A 17,324-nucleotide genomic window follows, 5' to 3' on the forward strand; every position below is an offset into this window, starting at 1 on the left:
ATGTCATATGTAATGATGAATTTCAAGAATCACTTTAAAACTCCATGGCAAAAGTCTTCTTGACGTGTCACTTTGAATTGATACAACTGGTTTATTGCATTCAGTGTGGCCTTTCTGTGGGTCCTCAGTTGGCTTTAAAGGGACTCTGTGGAGTCTTTAACATTGCTAGTGCTTATTTCAAAGAACGGTAAATACAGTTTTCATCATGCCGCTTCTCTGTCCAAAAGCCACTTATCATTTCTTGTCATACAGCATTTATTCCATCATCCAGAACCATATATAGTGTGTGTATATATATTTATGTAAATATATAAAATAAGTGTAACTATGTGTAACACATTGACCTTGGTTCTCTGAAGGGAGACAAAAATGATAAAGCATATTCCACGCCCCTGAAGAGTTTGTGCTCGAAACACAGATAGTTACTGGTTTTCCACAGTTATCGACTCACTTCAGCCTTTAATAAATTATGTATTATTTCATTACTTTTTTTCTTTTTACCATTGTCTCCAATTAAATGTACTTTTTGAAGGCAGTGAGTGTATTTTCAGGAGCTCCTCTGTCCCTTCTCGGGTGCTTCTGGCAGACTCTGGGCCCTGAACTCAAGTGACCATCCCTGTAGTTTCCTTTGCTTCTGTTGCTTGGCTTTCCTGGTACAGTTTTGTATTATAGTTTGTGTCCACAGACGAGAGTCCTTTCTCAGGCCATTAGGAATTCATGGAATTGTGCCATCTAAAGTGTTGGGACTGGAAAGATTTTTATTAGATTAATTCCTGATCTTTCCGATCGTCTAGTTCCTGATAGCCCAGGTGTGGCCATGAGTCATGGGGCCTTCCTAGAGGCACAGTCTCGGGCACACTCAGACCCGTGAGTCAGAACCTGAGAGATCCTCAGATGACCCACATGTGCATTGCAGTGGAGATGCCCTGCTCAAGGTCACCCTCCCACTTCTTTCTGGAGAAAACTCACACAGCTGTTGATCTCAGTGGTTCCCATCCCTGGATATCTTGGGATCACTTGGAAACCTTTAAAAAATACTGCTGCCTGGGTTCCATCCCTGTGCATTACATGGTCAGAATTGCAGCCAGAACTTTAAAAATCTTTCTTGATGACTGAAGTGCAGCCACGCTAAGAGCCGCTCAGCCTAGTGAGTGCGCAAGTCAAGGTTTCTTGATGCTCTAATCGGGTAGTTCGCTCGACCCACATGTGGATATGCTTTCAGAGCAGAGCTTTCCCTACCTAGTTCCTTGTTGGGGTGCGTCCCCCTACCCGGCTCCTCACTGTGGTGCATTCCCTACCCGGTTCCTCATCGTGGCGCGTCCCCGACCCGATTCCTAATGGTGGCACATCACCCTGTTTTATTCCTTCACAGCGCTTATCCCACTCTCCACCTGCTTCTCCCACTGACGGATACTCCACGGGACAGACCTTCATCCCTCGTTCACTGCTGGGTCCCAGCTCCCAGGACAGTGTCTGGTGCATGTGAGGTGCTCCCTTAATAGGTGTGGGGCGCCTGGAAGGAGATAAAGAGGGGTGCATCTGGAGAGAAGCACAGCTTGTTCAGGCGGCACCAGTCTGGCCACTCACCTGTGTCAGAGGTCAGGGTGGGAGAGGCTCCTGAGGAACAGGGGGCGGGCGTGTGTGCCTGATTGAGTCAGACTTCAGAGCCAACCAGCAAGGGCAGCTCGAGGGCGGCACGGAGACTGGAGCCCAGAGCTAGCCTTGTTTCCCCACTCTCCTTTGTCCTGTGTAGCCAGAGCCTGACTGTCTCCCCAGGCCCCTCTGTGGGGTGGTGGTCCTGGGCTCAGAACTACAGACCCACAGACCCTCCTCCCTCCCTTCCAGAGCGCGGTGTAGGTCTAGAAATAGACGGTGACAGGACCTAGCTCAGATCTGGCCCTTTTGTGCTTACTGTGAGGCAGCCATTGCTTAATGTGAGTTAGCTTGTTTTGTCTTGTTTGCTTTGAGAACATTGTGTTTCTGAGGTTAGGATGACATTCAGTTTCACTCTCAGGTTGAGTCAGTTTCTTTCCTGGTCAAATGAACTATTAAGACTTCGTTTGTTATGCTAGCGCTGTTGAGAAATCATGGTTGGTTGCTCTTATCTGTTGCGCATGTTGTTTGTTGTTTTTAGTGTTCATTTCTTTCAATTTGTTGTTCAGTGTATCTTACCACACATTTACCTGTCATCAGACTCTGAAGTCAAGTGTAAAAGTTCTTCTTATGAAGCCATTCATTAATGTGTTCCTCTGTCCATTAGTGGTTTTGAAAACTTTTGTGAGATGTCATGATTGGTGGTAAACCTGAGCTGTCTTTTTTTTCTTGGTAATAGAAGGCTGGGAAACGTTAAGTCTTGAATGTGAAACATTCTTTTTAATGTTGTAAAATTTCCAGCTTCCATTTGGAAACCTCATTAAGATGAGATGCTGTGTTACTGTGATGAGAAGGCTGGTGACGCCCATGGATGTTACTGGAAGCCTAGAATTCCACACTGGGGGGTCAGGGGAGAGACTGATGTTGAATTTTCCGAAGGAATGTGAATTCTGAAGTTAGTCCATGGTTCATAGGGACAGCAATCCTCGGGCCTAGATTGCTGATGAGTAGTTATCACTGTTGATTAAATCCGGCAGAAGGTAGACAGTAAAAGTCCTGGAATAAGAATTTTCCAGAGACAAGAAATAAATAATTGAGAATTGATGGTTATCCTGGTAGCTAGGGGTTACAATGTGGAGAAAAACTTGTTCTGTGGTGAAGCACTTGCCCACTGTCTATGGAGAGGAAAATTGGAAATTCACAGAAGTAAGTTTAGTCAGATTTCAATCCTCATTGTGGCACAAAAAGTCCAGGCAGTTATGAGTTTATTCTCAGAAAATGCTTGCATTTTTGTGGATTATGCTTTTGAACCATAGTGACAATGGCGTTTTATATTTGAGTGGTACTTTTGAATCTAAAGCACAACCGTATGCATTACCCCATCCAGTTCTTACAGCTACCCTCAGCTGGGGGATGGAGTTATCTTCTGTACTTTGTTTTTTTTGATGAAGTAACACAGGTTAAATTACTTTCCTAGGGACAGCTAGTAAGTGAGAGAACTGAGCTTTTTATATTTTAAACATAAAATGTTGAGGGTGATTGTTGAACTAGCTTTGGTTTTCTAGGTATATAAATCTGTGGTTTATAGTGCTGGAGGAATAGTCTAGAAATTTTTTTAATACTGCAACTGAACAAAAAAGGACCCCAAATAATTGGCTGGCAAGACTCAAAGAAATCCCCCGCCCCTTTTTTAAGTTATCATAGGGTAGGTTTCTGTCTGAAAGCTTTTAATTTTATCTACCTGCGGCAGCCTGAGGACAGAGACCTGCTTCTTCCTGACTCACCCCCACCGTGCTGCTGGTGGGCACGCATACATCCATCCTTTCGAATGGGTTGGGTTTGGGCCTTACTGTTGGGAAGTGGTAATAATGTCGTTGAATGTTGACTGAGCTGCAGAATGAAATGGCATTGGTTCTTCTTCCAGTGGCATTGGAAGAATGGCACCCCACTCCAGTACTCTTGCCTGGAAAATCCCATGGACGGAGGAGCCTGGTAGGCTGCAGTCCATGAGGTCCCTAAGAGTTGGACATGACTGAGTGACTTCACTTTCACTGTTCACTTTCATGCATTGGAGAAGGAAATTGCGACCAGTGTTCTTGCCTGGAGAATCCCAGAGACGGGGGAGCCTGGTAGGCGGCCGTCTATGGGGTCACACAGAGTCGGACACGACTGAAGTGACTTAGCAGTAGCAGCAGCAGCATGTTTGCTCCCTCTTAAAAGATTACTCAGGTAATACAGGTTTACCAGTATGTGTCTTTTTCCACATACGTGTATTTTATATTTTGAAACACTCTTAAGCCGACAGAAAAATCACAGATATAGTGTGCAAAGGACACTTTTTCCCTCTTGAACTATGTGAGAGTAAGCTGCTGGTATGTTCTGTCAGCATCAGATCTTTTATTATGTGTTTCCTACAAGCAAGAACGTTCTCTTCCATCACCACAATACAGGACTCTAAATCAGGAATGAACACCCAGGCGTCTGTACTGTAGAATCCTCTGAGCTCTTCCAGTGGTGCTGGTTGACCCAATGCTGACCTGGTAGGGAGAGGCCCAGTGGGACCCTAGGTTGCACTTTATTGTCTCCCCAGCCTCCTTTAATCCAGAACGATTCTCAGTCCTTTTTTGACTTTCATGACCTTGCCGCTCTTAGTTTCCAGGCCAGTCATTCTGTGGAATGCTCCTCAATTTGGATTTGTCCGATATTTCCTCATGGTTAGATTCAGGTTTTGCATCTTTGGCAGGAATATCACAGAAGAGCCAGTGTTTATCTTTTTCAAAGATTAGTTTTACATTTTATTTTCTGTTTCCTTAGAGCGTTTCCCAAAGTGTATTCTGCGGAACTAGCACCTACTGTGTTCTCAACACCGTGCCACCTCTAGAAGGTAGGATTCGAAAGCTTTTGACTTACAGGAAGGGGTGGGCTTGGCAGTGAGAGTGGCTCCATCACTGTAGTGCAGGAAGGCCTGGGATCAGCAGTGAGAAGACCTGGGTTCTGCCTTAAACTTGCTGTGTGATCTTCGATGAGTTACTTAATCCTTCTGAGGGTAGCCAAACAAAACTCCCCTCGTAAAGTTTCTGTGAGGATTTAAAAAGGAAGAGAGTTTAATCACATGGGAAACTCAGAGCATTTTGCAAATGTTAGCTGTCCTAAAATACCACAATTTGGGAATTCTAGTGTCAAATTCCATAGAGTTGGAGCCTGTGGTATTGGGAAAAGCCAGAGGTCATGTCTGAATCCCATGTGAGCCACTTACTAGCTGTAGATCTTGGGCAAATTAATCTGAACCTCAGGTTCTTCATCTGTAAAATGGGGGTAATTATGCCCAGGTGGGTTATTGTGAGGATTCAATGAGAGAGTCTAACGTAAAATACTTTCCGGATGCCTGATATAGAGTCTCACAAATGTCTGCTTCCTCATAAACAGTAGAAGATAAATGTACTTGATCACGTGCGGCTCAAATGGAAGTTGAATGGAATGAAGCAGGAGAGGATGTCCCAATCCCAAATTGATGGCAGTTGGTCCCAAGGCTACTGGGCCTCCTGCACTTTATCTGCCCCCGCCTACATTTTTTTAGGTAGAAAATGTAAATTAAGTTAGAGGAGTTTATTAAACTTGAGTCTGAGCTGACCTGAACCCGGGTCAGAGGTTTGGTAGTGTGATTGACAGGGAGAGGGTGTCTGGGCCACCTGAAAAAGGAAAGGGTGAAATCAGATGATCACACCCACTCTAAGAAGAGGAAAGGGATTGTGAAATAGCAAAACGAGTTACTTATTTCTGTTAAAAAAACGTTTTTTTTTAGCCTTTTAAAAATCCTTTGGATAATAACTGAGTTTTAATTCATTTTGGAGAATTTCTCTGGAAGGAATAAGAGGAAATCATACCCATGCTTGGCACATAGTTGGTGCTTAATTAATATTTACTTTGGATGAATAGTGATTTGCAGGTCTTAGGTCAGTAATGGCAGTGTTTGCTGCTGTGAGCTCTGTGCTGACTTGAATTTAACAATACGCGCTTATGTTTTCCTGAATCAGTTCCTATCCTACTAATTAAATCTAAACACATAATAATTAGAGCTAAACAGAAAATTGTAGAGCTTCCATTTAATTTTACCACTCCAAGTTGTTGATCAAATATATTTCCAGTAAGATTTAGCAATTTGATACATGGTTAGACCAACTTATTTTGAACAGTTTGTTCTAGAGGTTGAGAGGTTAATCATCAACTTGATTGAATAACAGTTTATAATTATTCACAAAACCAAAATTATTTAATTTTTATTAATTATGAATCAAAATAAAATGGATGCATCATTTCCAGGTTAGAGTTAATACAGTTATGACTTACCTTGCAGCCGTCAACAGTGTGTTCCAAGGAAAAGGTCAAATACATTTTTTTGGATTTAAATGAAGGATTTGGTAATGTGAAATCCCAAATTTAGAAGTAAACCATGAAAATAAGTTTTGCCTAATTAACTAAGTGAATGAGTTTTCTTGTACATTTTAGAAAGTTCCAGTTGAGTTATACTATGCCTCTAAAATTATTATATGGAAAATATTTGAAAGTTAACTGGGAAGAGTGGTTCATTCTCTAGAATTATAGCTGTCAGCCAAACAAATCATCTGTCAATTTCAGGAGCTTCACTAGTTATTTTTATTGTGAAGTAGGTTAGAAAATGATTTTGTAAAGTCATATATCATACACGCAGATTTTGCAAGATAATGATAATGAAATGTACTACTGTATTTGGTTGACACTTCCATTTTGCAGTGTCAGAATTTTACTCTTTGGGTTTAAATACTGAGATGCAGTTGCAACTACTGTATAGCTTATTTTCAGTGTTAACTCAAGATCCGTTAGAATCCTTGAACTGAGACAAGAATTTAATATCTGGTACATGTTTTATCTAATTATTATATCAATTATAGGTACTCCAAAAACATTAAAAAGCAACATTTAATTAAAAAATGCAATATAGCCATGTGAGCAGTTCTTTTCTGATGTGAAAGCAGAGTTACTCTTTATTCCACTTTAACTAGAAAAACTGAAAACATGAGTTTTAACGTTTTGGCTATTGGAGTTGCTGATATTCTTTCCCCAGTATTAAAATTGCCATCTTCATAATGCACTGTGGGAAAATATACCCATTGTTATGTTTCCTAAAGACATCTAATTTATATTTAGCATGAACCTGAAATTCTGGAAATAGCACAGTTTAAAAACTGATTAAGGGGAACCCATTGGCCTGTCATACTTCTCTTCCCTTTGAACCCATGACTGCACAGCTCCATAAAGTGCTAAATTTAGAACCTTGACTGAGACAGTGCTTACCCAGCCACTCTCCTTTTCCTCTTTAAAAGTCTGTGGCCCATTCACCACTGCCTGATTTTGTATCAGAGTAGAAGATGGAAGCCTTTTCTCTGGCAGTTAGGTGTGCTGTTGAAAAGAGTGCTTCCTCTGTCTCTGTCTACGCACACACTCACTCACTCACTCACATGCTTTCTGTGCCCCAGGACAGTGGGGTTCTTCAAGGAGACTTAAAAGGACAGATAATTAACATCAGGTTATGATCACAAACATAGAACTAGAAGCTTGGGTTTAATGCTCTGTTCACTGTCAGAATTAACACTTGAACAGGTTTTTCAGAGCTGTGGCTAGTCATAGACAATTCAGAGTAAGCCTACAGTAGCATAGTACCGTTTTCATAAAAGGTACCCTGTAATTGGTAAATATCAGAATTGAGTATAGATGTTATAATATCACCTCTATTTTCAGGATTGTACACATCATGAGAGATTTTTAAAAAGCGAGTAAAACCACTTTAGGGGAAGAGAGAAGGGAGGTGAAGGCTCATGTGATTTGGAATTCTGCGCTTTCAGGTTTTATGGCCCATGGCACCTCCCTTGGGAGGATGAAGTGCAGGGAGCATGCATAAGCACATAAAATTGCGAAGGTTTTATAGTGCGTAATTCATACAGAACTTTCTATGAACTTTTAGTTAAACACTTTTTTAGTTTCATAGCAAGATTTTTTAAAAAAGATTAATTTTATTTTGGTGTTAAATTAAAATTTTGGATTCTTTAAAGCAGTCAGTTTTTAAGTTTTTCAAATTTTTTATACTGCTTTTAGAAACAGAGGATACGCATTATAATTCAATTGGTTGTGTAGTTCATGGACCAAAAAAGATTTAGTACGCTAAAACTCTTTAAGTTCCTTCCTGTAAAATATCTCCATATGATGCAGTAAATTTTTGTAGACTTTATGACTGTGCCCAATATTTTCCTGTTAAGATCTTTTCCTTGAGAAGAAATGTGTTAATCAGATGAAAAATGTTTGGAGAAGATTTTATTAGGACTGTAAAATTATTTTTTATTCTTTTATGTTTTTCACATGTTCAAAAAGTCTGTGCTAAACAAAATTGTAGTAAATGATTGGAAAAATATATTACTTACTGTATTTCACTTTCAGCATTCTTAACTGGTAAACCTCTGTGCCTGTATAAGGTTGTTTAACTCTAAGGCATTTAAAGTTACTGAACGTGACAGTAAATTCTGTAGGGATCTGTGCCTGGAGGAAAATTAGAGATTATCTGATTTTCCTTGATTTGGGAAAACGGAAAATATTAAGTAACTTACCCAAGGTCACACAATTAGAAAGCAGCAGAACTGGGCCAGAATCCTGGGCTCCTGACTGGGAGCCTTTTTTCACCTAATATCAGAGTGAGTTATGTCAACCGTGACTTTCTGGAGCTAAGTCAGTCTTCAGTATTTTAATGTGTTGCTCCTTAGTACCCAGTTATGCCTTGTACCCTTTAGATATTGGAGCTTCCATTTGGCATTAAAAAAAAATTGGAGTGGGTAATTTGAAACTTTGACCCAAATATGTCAAACCTGGCAAGACATTTGCAGCCAGGCAAAGGGACTTTGTTACAGGAATAAAACAAGAAATGATACTCAGAGAAATAAGTGAATGAAGTAACACATAAAGGAAAGGTAGAGTCTTGAACTTGTCCCTCGTTAATTTAGAAGAGTTATATTTTGATGAAATGCATTAAGTATATAGATATGTATATATAACTCAAATTAATTAAAATATGCTTTTAGATTTAGGCTAGAAAGTCCAGCCTCTGTATTACTGAGGTAGCTACCTGCAGGTTGAAATTCCTTAGATTTATCAGATTTGTGCTTTTCTTTGGAAAGAAGTCTCTTTTGTTTCATAGAGGATGAAATAGTAGTATTAGTTTATCAAGAAAGTAAGTAGTTATATTTTAATTTCTCTTTCCTAAAAAATGTAACAACCTTTTCCACCTGGTTAACAGAAGATTTCTAGGTTTTGTGAGGTTAAGTCATTTTGTGATTTTGATGTACTTCATGGAAACCTCGTGAAAGAACCTTTAAAAGCAATGCTTAGGTTCTGGGCAGCTGTTGGGCTATTCCCTGTTCACTTGCTCGGCATGGAGCCAAGAGCTCCATCTTATTGTAGAGCCTCTTGACCACAGTCCTGCTGCCATCTACCTGCAAAGTGTGTCAGTGAGTTCTGTTAACTAAGAGGGATGATGCTCTTGGTCTCCCAGTGACTAAACTGAGCTGCTGTTTCTGACCTTGCCGGTGTACTTAAAAGGAGCTTTTCTCTATTATCTTCTCTGAATTTACTGTTTTCTTCTTTATAGATGATCATGGGAACAGCAATAGTAGTCATGTAAAAATCTTTTTACCGAAAAAGCTGCTTGAATGTCTGCCGAAATGTTCAAGTTTACCCAAAGAGAGGCACCGATGGAACACTAATGAGGTAGATAAATTTCTATTTCTAGGGGTATTAATTTTTTTAAGGGCAAACTTGCTAGGTCATCTTGTGCAGTACTACTATATGTTAGCTTTAAATTCAAAATACTGAACTAGGAAATTGTGAATGAGAAGAATACTGAATCTGGATTTGACAGAGACCAGCATGTTTTGAACAATTTCTGATCTGCCTGGCCTGCATTGAAAAATCTCAAATGTGCACGCTGACTTACTAAGATAGCATGAGTTTCTGTCTTTGTGTTCTCCTGCATTATGGTGTCTTGCATTTGGTGGTTGACTCTTATCTGCATCTCAATTAAAGCTTAGTTCTTATTATGAATAGAGGAATAGCCCCAGTGTTCATAGACCATGCAGTGTCTTGACAATATGAAGTTACTGTAGAATTGAGAAGGGCAGGCTTCTTATTAACAAAATGGCTCTGGTCCTCTCTAATGAAGAAAGTTTGCATGGAGAATTAACTGGTTTACCTTAACAAAAGGCATTTGTATGAAGAATGAAGGCTGTGTAGTAGGTTGTTTATTTGATACGCAGTTAGAAGGTTGATGAAGTAGAGTGAGTCAGAGTCTTATCTTCTTGGATGATGGTTTTTCGTTTTTTGTTTTTTTGGTAAATCTTAATCTGGAAGTCTTAATATTAAGGGTGGACTGCTTTGTCATCTTTTTTATTTTGAAATCGGTTTCAGTTCAGGGTGATGAGACTTGGGTCTGTGTCCATCAGGCTGGGAATTCTGTTTTTTTAGTTCACATGGCTGGGGTCATTGGTTTTGCGAAGTTGGTCTAAATCAGTTTGTATTGCTGGTTCAGCATTTACTTCCAAGTTATAAATACAAAACCCTACCCCATATTGGTTATTAAAATACAAGAAGAAAATAGTGCTGCCTATTTACCTTTATTTCAAAAAATTGTTCTGCTCAAATTCTTGACCTAGAATGCTTTTGTTTTGTTACAAGAGGTTACATGAAAGTCTCTTCACTTGTCATAGTTTATATATTTAAATACTCACTAGAACCTCATAGTTTTGTCTCAACTGATTTTAAACTTCTTAAAAGGTATGTATGTATTGATCATTTGTGTAAGCTATATTTCCCCCCCTTAGACAAGATACCTTTGACAAACAGCTGGTTTAGAGGCCTGTTGTTTTAATCAGTCATCTATTAATTGTTTCAGACATTTTAGACTTGAAAACAAAGTAAATGTGCTGAAAATTAATCATAGATCGTTACTCTGTCAGCAAAATAATACAATTTGGGAGCTGTTCACTAAGTCAAAACCAGGTCACGAAATATTAAAAAACTCAGTATGTTCCTTAGTAATCCCTGAAAGAGGATTTGATGCTATGTTATTATATATCAGTTTCGGTTTATTTATAAATGTAACAAAGCATATAATTTTTTCAATATTACATTTTTATGTAATTGGCAATTTATTTTAACTTTGACTTGAAATTATAGTTGAAACCAGTAATTGCTTAGTGAATTAAAATTAGTGATCTTAAGAGTTATAAAGCTGGAGGTAACAGTATCAGAAATTTAGTTGGTAGATTATTTAGATCAGTGGTTTCAAAGCATTTTTGGAACTTTTGAACATAGTCTTCAACTTTCACATATTTGTTTACCTCTAAATCATTGATTTATTCCACCTTACGATTATTTCAGATACATTATAAAATACCCAATAAGGAATTTTTAGAGAGGACCAGATTAAAAGGCAGATAAGAAGTTGTTCTGCATTTTCTTCTAGAACTTCAGCTCACATAACTCCTCGGAGACCATGGTTTAGGTCCCAATGTGACTGAAGTGTGTTCCCCTCTGACCTGTGCAGTGTGAGACTGGGATCCGAGAGCTGTGGGCTGTTTGCAGGAGTGGTCACTGCTGCTGAAAACATGGGGTTGGGGACATGGAGGGGTGGGCCTCGTCTGGCGGGGGCCAGGGCACCACCCTCCTCCCCTGTGATCCGAGGCACCTTCAGTGATCTATCTATCAGCTCAACCCTGACAAAAAATCCTATGAGAGAACTGAATTCAAAGGTTGGCCTGTATTTCTGGGTAGAGGACTTTGGCTTTGTTTCCTGTTAAGTTTTGGCTTTAGGAAAAATAGAGGCGTCTTAGAGTGACAGCAGTTGTTAATTCTGTAGGGTGTTATGTGGTGATGGTTACCTGCCTTTTTTTCTTTTTTTACTAGCTAGGGTAATAGAAACAAAACAATTCGTTTGTCCTTCAGCCTGCTATCCTTTATGTCACCACTGAGACCTGAAGGGGACAGATTTCCCGGGTAAGGTGGGTTCATGGTCAGGCAGCCTTAAGGACTTGTGGAGTCTCTCCAGGGGCTTGGGGCGTGGAGTCCCTCTGCGGTTGAAGGGGACAACCGTGTCTCATTGGAGGCCGCGTGAGGGAGTCTCCTGGTATTTAGGAGCTGTGTTGTACACACATGACATTCCTGTCGCTTCCACTTGCCAGGACCAGGCGCTTGCATAGGGAGGGGCATGTTGCACGAGCGCAGTTGTGAGCACAGCCGATGCGTGTTTTCCATCTCACTCTCTGAACAGCATCTGTTCACCAAGGAGACTGGCGGTCGGGGTTGCTTGGATGAGATGTCAGCTGTCGTCTTTCTCTGTCATCCGTGTTCTCTCTCTGCTGGTTGTGCACAATTGAATTCCTGGGTAGAATCTGATTCCTCTGTACTTCTGAGAATCGCCCTTTGTCACACCTGTGTGGTCACACTTGTGGCTGGTTACTGGAGAAAACCCACCTTGTGACTGGTGTGTGTACATCTCTTGAGAGAAGGGGAGCAAGATTGTGCCTGTTCACATGCAGCATGTGTTCTTTTACAGATGAGGGACTGTTGGTAAAAAGGGTGAAATAACTTGGTCAGGATAGCTCACTTGACAGGGTCCGTCTCTGTCTGAGCTTCATTTCTTCTACATTGTTGATTAATTCACAGGAACATTCATTCTGTGGTGTGTCTTTCAGGCTTTTAATCAAAGACCCATAACCCTTAACCACATTAGGGTACTTGGCAGATCCATTGTGTAATTTAGTTTTGGGTTGAAAAGAGTTAATGTAAAATTAGTATTGTGGGTTCACATGCAAATTTGGTAAAGCTGAAAATCACTGAAAAGGAAGACTCTTAGCAGTAAAAGAGATTGTAGGGCCTGCTTCAACACTTTTAACCTTCTCTAACTCATTGGGATAGATGAATTCTCCTGCCCTTCTTGAATATTGTTTGCAATTGCAAAATAAATGTTGTATCTAAAAACAAATCAATTTTAGCTTATGCTTTCTCAGCCATAAACACTCTTTTCCCAGGAGATGATAATGATGATGATAATTATGGCAGCTACCATTTATTGAATGTCTACTGCATGCTAGGCACTGTTGAGTTTTTTCTGTGAATCTTCACATTTACTCCTTGACCTAGTCCTGTGAGGTAGGTTTTGTGATTATTCTTACATGGTATGTGAGGAGACTTGAACCACAGAGTTGTTAAATAAAGCACCTGAAAGTGGTGGCCTTGGGAGTCCAAACCCATCCCTTGATCTTGGAGCCCATACTTTCTGCAGTTCTGTTCCAAGAACAGTTTGAGATAAGACTTCCCCAAGGTCTTGCCCTCTTTAGTGACTTCTGATCATTTTGTTTTATTCATTTGCTTCATTTTTCATTTTCTAGTATTATACCTAAACTTAATGTATTTTTGTATGAGAATTTTTTTGAAAAAGTAGTAGATTGTGTTAGAGAAGGAGTTTTGACTCTTAGTAGTGAATATTAATATGTGGGCTCTAGGTAAGGAAAAAAGTACATTAAAAACAGAAATCCTGTACCTATGCATAACTGGCAGGTTGATAGGCTTGATTTTTTTTTTATCCTGGGCAGGAAAAAGTGTATTCAATACAGAGCACATTTGTTAGAGAACCAACTCTTATTTCATGATCACTTTGATATTCACATAATTAGGTGAACTATTACGAGATTTTTGCATTTTAAGTTAATATTGATATTTTTAAGGCCCAGAGCCAGAAATAATTATGCTAATGCAACTTTCTGATTGCTCAAACGACTACTTCATAATTACAGATATTAGTACTCCATATATGTTGTCCAGACTGAAATTTCTTTTGTTTAGTCATTAATTAGCTGTTTGACTTAAGCTATAACTACTGCATTCCCCCCTTGCCGGATCTGGGTTTCCAGTGGCGTTTTTCCAAAGTGAAGTTAATGCAGCACCATGAACCTTTTATAATGAAAATGTTCTCCTTCAGTATGTTCAGATCATTTTTGTGTGCTGCTATTTTTGAACTGTTAATGCTCTTTCGTTTGTTTTTCCTCTAACACAAAGTTTCTCCAGAGTAAGCAAACAAAAAAGAATTCCAGTTTGTATTGATCTTAAAGAAAGTGCTACAAAGGTTTGTGGTGGTAGCTTCAGAGATTTTCATATTAGATACATTTTTTTTTAAATGGTAAAAATGTCTGTGTAGGGAGCAGTACACATACAGACTGATAGAATCATACCAGAGAAGCTGAAGAAGAAAAAAACCCTCAGGTATAATGGCTTTTATAGGGAGAGAATTAGCCTTTTAAATCCTGAATACCGCCCCCCCCAACTTTTGATATTCAGGTAAGAAAAATGGACTTTATGACTATGAAAATTATTAAATTAAATTTCATTTCAATTATTTTAACAAGAACCCACCTTTAAAATTTTTTCAAATCATTTTTTTGTAAAGGTATATATTTTTGAGTATTTTTGTATTTTAAATTTTTGTCTGTATAACTTACAAAGTTGTAGATTTAGGGCTGCAATTTTTGCAGTTATTGGTCTTACTCGTGTACTTGTTGTTCAGTCACTTAAGTCTTTGTGACCCTATGGACTGCAGCATGCCAGGCTTCCCTGTCCTTCACTGTCTCCCAGAATTTGCTCAAATTCATGTCCATTGAGTTGGTGATGCTACCTAACCATCTCATCCTCTGCCACTCCCTTCTCCTCTTGCCCTCAGTCTTTCCCAGCACCAGGTTCTTTTCCAATGAGTTGGCTCTTCGCACCAGGTACTAGTGTACTTACATATTATCTTTCTGAAATATAGACACATTTTTTGGAGACCGTTTAAGACTCTTTATATTTCCCACATTTAAGCTAAACTAAAAGCATTTTTGATTGTAAAGGTGAGTGAGAGATTTTGGCAGTGTTAAGGGTTTGACTGATCCCAGATCATTCTTTGAGGCCAAGCAGGGCTTTTATGGTTAAGTTGACAGAGGAATCTGGTGGGCTACAGTCCATAGGGTTGCAAAGAGTTGCACGCAACTGAGCATGCATGTGTACACACACACACACACACACACACACACACACACACACACACGGCTTTTGTGGTTGACAGAGGAGTCTGGTGGGCTACAGTCCATAGGGTTGCAAAGAGTTGCACGCAACTGAGCATGCATGTAAACACACACACACACACACACACGGCTTTTGTGGTTGACAGAGGAGTCTGGTGGGCTACAGTCCATAGGGTTGCAAAGAGTTGCACGCAACTGAGCATGCATGTAAACACACACACACACACACACACACACACGGCTTTTGTGGTTGACAGAGGAGTCTGGTGGGCTACAGTCCATAGGGTTGCAAAGAGTTGCATGCAACCAAGCATGCATGTGTACACACACACACATGGCTTTTGTGGTTAAGTTGACAGAGGAGTCTGGTGGGCTACAGTCCATAGGGTTACAAGGGAGTTGAACGCAACCAAGCATGCACGTGTACACACACACACACACACACACACACGGAGGAAAATGCATGTATGACCCGCAGTACATACAGAGAGCCAGAATTTCAGAGTGCCAACCTTTGATTTTTGAGTACAGTGTGTGGTACCAAATTTTAAATTAAATGTGATCATTTTGTAGCAGTTGAGTTAAGCATAATTCCTCTGTTTAACTTAGTGGTGTGAAGTCAATGGATAGATACTGAGACCCATATGAGCACAGGCCTATTCATCAGACAGTCTGTGTCAGTCACTGTGGTGTTGCGGTAGCAGAGGGGAGGAAGTACATTGAAATGCTGGGGGCAGGACATCCCCCACATCCATGAGGGGAGGCAGGTGAAGAGAGCCATACAGATGGGTTTGGCCTCAAGGAGCAGTGAAAGAAGCACATCTTACCTGCAGAGAGTCCAGTGATGTTTATAAAATCTAAGATGTTAAAGCAGATTTTCTTTAAAGGAAGAAAATTTCTTTAGACCCAGTGCAGTTTGACCTAAACTATTTCCATTATATTATTTCAGAATGTAGCAAAATATTCTTAAAAGATTGTAGCAAAATATTCTTAAAAGAATATTTGGCCCATATTCTGTGTTCAGTAAATATTTGTTGAATGAATGAAATGTGGAAAAACAAAAAACTCAGCATAATTTTTTTAATTCTTAGAGTTCTTTTGTGAATATAAAACTCAAATAGTATATTATTACATAAAAAGAAACAGCAAAACTAATAAAATTTATATTAACAGCATTAGTTAAATGCAGTGGATGATGTTTCTGCCAAATCTATATTGTTTCTTGCAATGTGAGTATAGTCCTGACTGTTCTCAGGCAGGTTCTTTTTTTTTTAATTGATTTTTATTTAAAGATTTTTACTTTGTATTGGGATATAGCCAATTAACAGTGCTGTGGTAGTTTTAGTTGAACAGCAAAGGGACTCCACCATATGTACATGTGTATCCATTCTCTCCCAACCCCTGTCCCATCCAGGCTCAGGCCGGTTCTTCTGAATTTGGCACATGGCACTACTGTGTGCCCTACAGTTATCCTGCCCCTTCCGCACTGAACTATTCATAAACTTGTTTTTTGGCTCAGCAAGCATTTTTCTAAGCCTCTCGTTAGGCCTTGGCACAAATATATCATTTAGTCTTACGTTCACTTCTGGTTTTTCTCATTAGTCTGAGAACAACTTAAATGACACTACTGGGTACCCCTGCAATTGTAATTACAAATCACAGACTTGAGCAATGAGTTTGTGTGCTAGAATATATTTGCTGTAGGTTTTACTTTTTCAGATTATGAGTTAATGTTTGAGATGGAAACTTCCTTATTGAATGCAAGGATCACCGATGTCTTGGAAAGGATACAGAACTGGCCAGTTGGAAACAGGTTATATAGTCTTGGCTCTGCCACCATTCAGCTGAGTGTTAGGTAAGATGCCTTCTAGGCCTCTTTTGTGTCTTTGGTGGTGGTGCGAGGTTGTGCTTTGAGAGCTTTAAAGATCTGTCTGAAGCCCAGTTCTCCAGTTCTGGAGGCTTGAGCGCTGTTGCCAGCTTGGGAGTGTGCTTATTATCTTAATCCCTGATCATCCGTTCATGTGTTTTTATGTTTAAAGTGTGCCATTCAGTGTCTGCAGTGTGTGCACACATGGCACACCTCCATCTAATTCCATATTTCCATCACTCAGCAGGTTGGGGGTTTTCTGTCCCTCTGGCCTTGGTGGAGCTGGCCCCCTCCTGGGCAGGCAGCCTCTGTTCATACTCCAGTTTTTGTGACCTTTTCTTTTGGAAGAGGAAGCATGAAGGATTGTCTCTGCCCCATTCCCTGTCCATCTCTGTTTGGCCCGGAGAGCTGAAAGCAGCAGAACCCTAAAGCTGACAGCATCCACTTACTTACCTCCCTACCTGTCTCCCACCTTCCAGTCCTTTTAATATTACCTATCAAATGTTCCTAATGATAAGTTCTGTTATCTCGATTATGAAATTCTGTTGGAAATTTGAAGAGATGTTCCTAAAAAATAACCTGTTTTCTGGTTTTAAAGGCTTTTGTTTATTTTTGACTGGGCTGAGTGTTCATTGCTGTGCAGGTGTTTCTCTAGTTGCAGCAAGCGGGGCTCCTCTCTAGTATTGGCACGTGGGCTCCTCGTGGTGGAAGCTTCTCTTGTTGCATGGGCTCTG

The 17,324-nt window shown here is 39.9% G+C and overlaps 1 protein-coding gene across 2 annotated transcripts in view; it reads left to right on the forward strand.

The window, feature by feature from the left end:
- CAMTA1 (calmodulin binding transcription activator 1) overlaps positions 1-17,324 on the forward strand; it is a 989,569-nt gene that overhangs the window by 25,585 nt on the left and 946,660 nt on the right. For both annotated transcript variants that reach the window (XM_088845426.1, XM_088845425.1), the window contains exons 2-3: positions 4,408-4,477; positions 9,263-9,381. In XM_088845426.1, the coding sequence (XP_088701552.1) occupies positions 4,408-4,477; positions 9,263-9,381 (189 nt within the window). The remainder of the gene's footprint in view (positions 1-4,407; positions 4,478-9,262; positions 9,382-17,324) is intronic.

This window comes from Moschus berezovskii, chromosome 17, assembly GCF_049115385.1.
Source record: "Moschus berezovskii isolate FMDL1 chromosome 17, NW_MosBer_1.0, whole genome shotgun sequence".
In the NCBI taxonomy this organism is placed as follows: Eukaryota; Metazoa; Chordata; class Mammalia; order Artiodactyla; family Moschidae; genus Moschus; species Moschus berezovskii.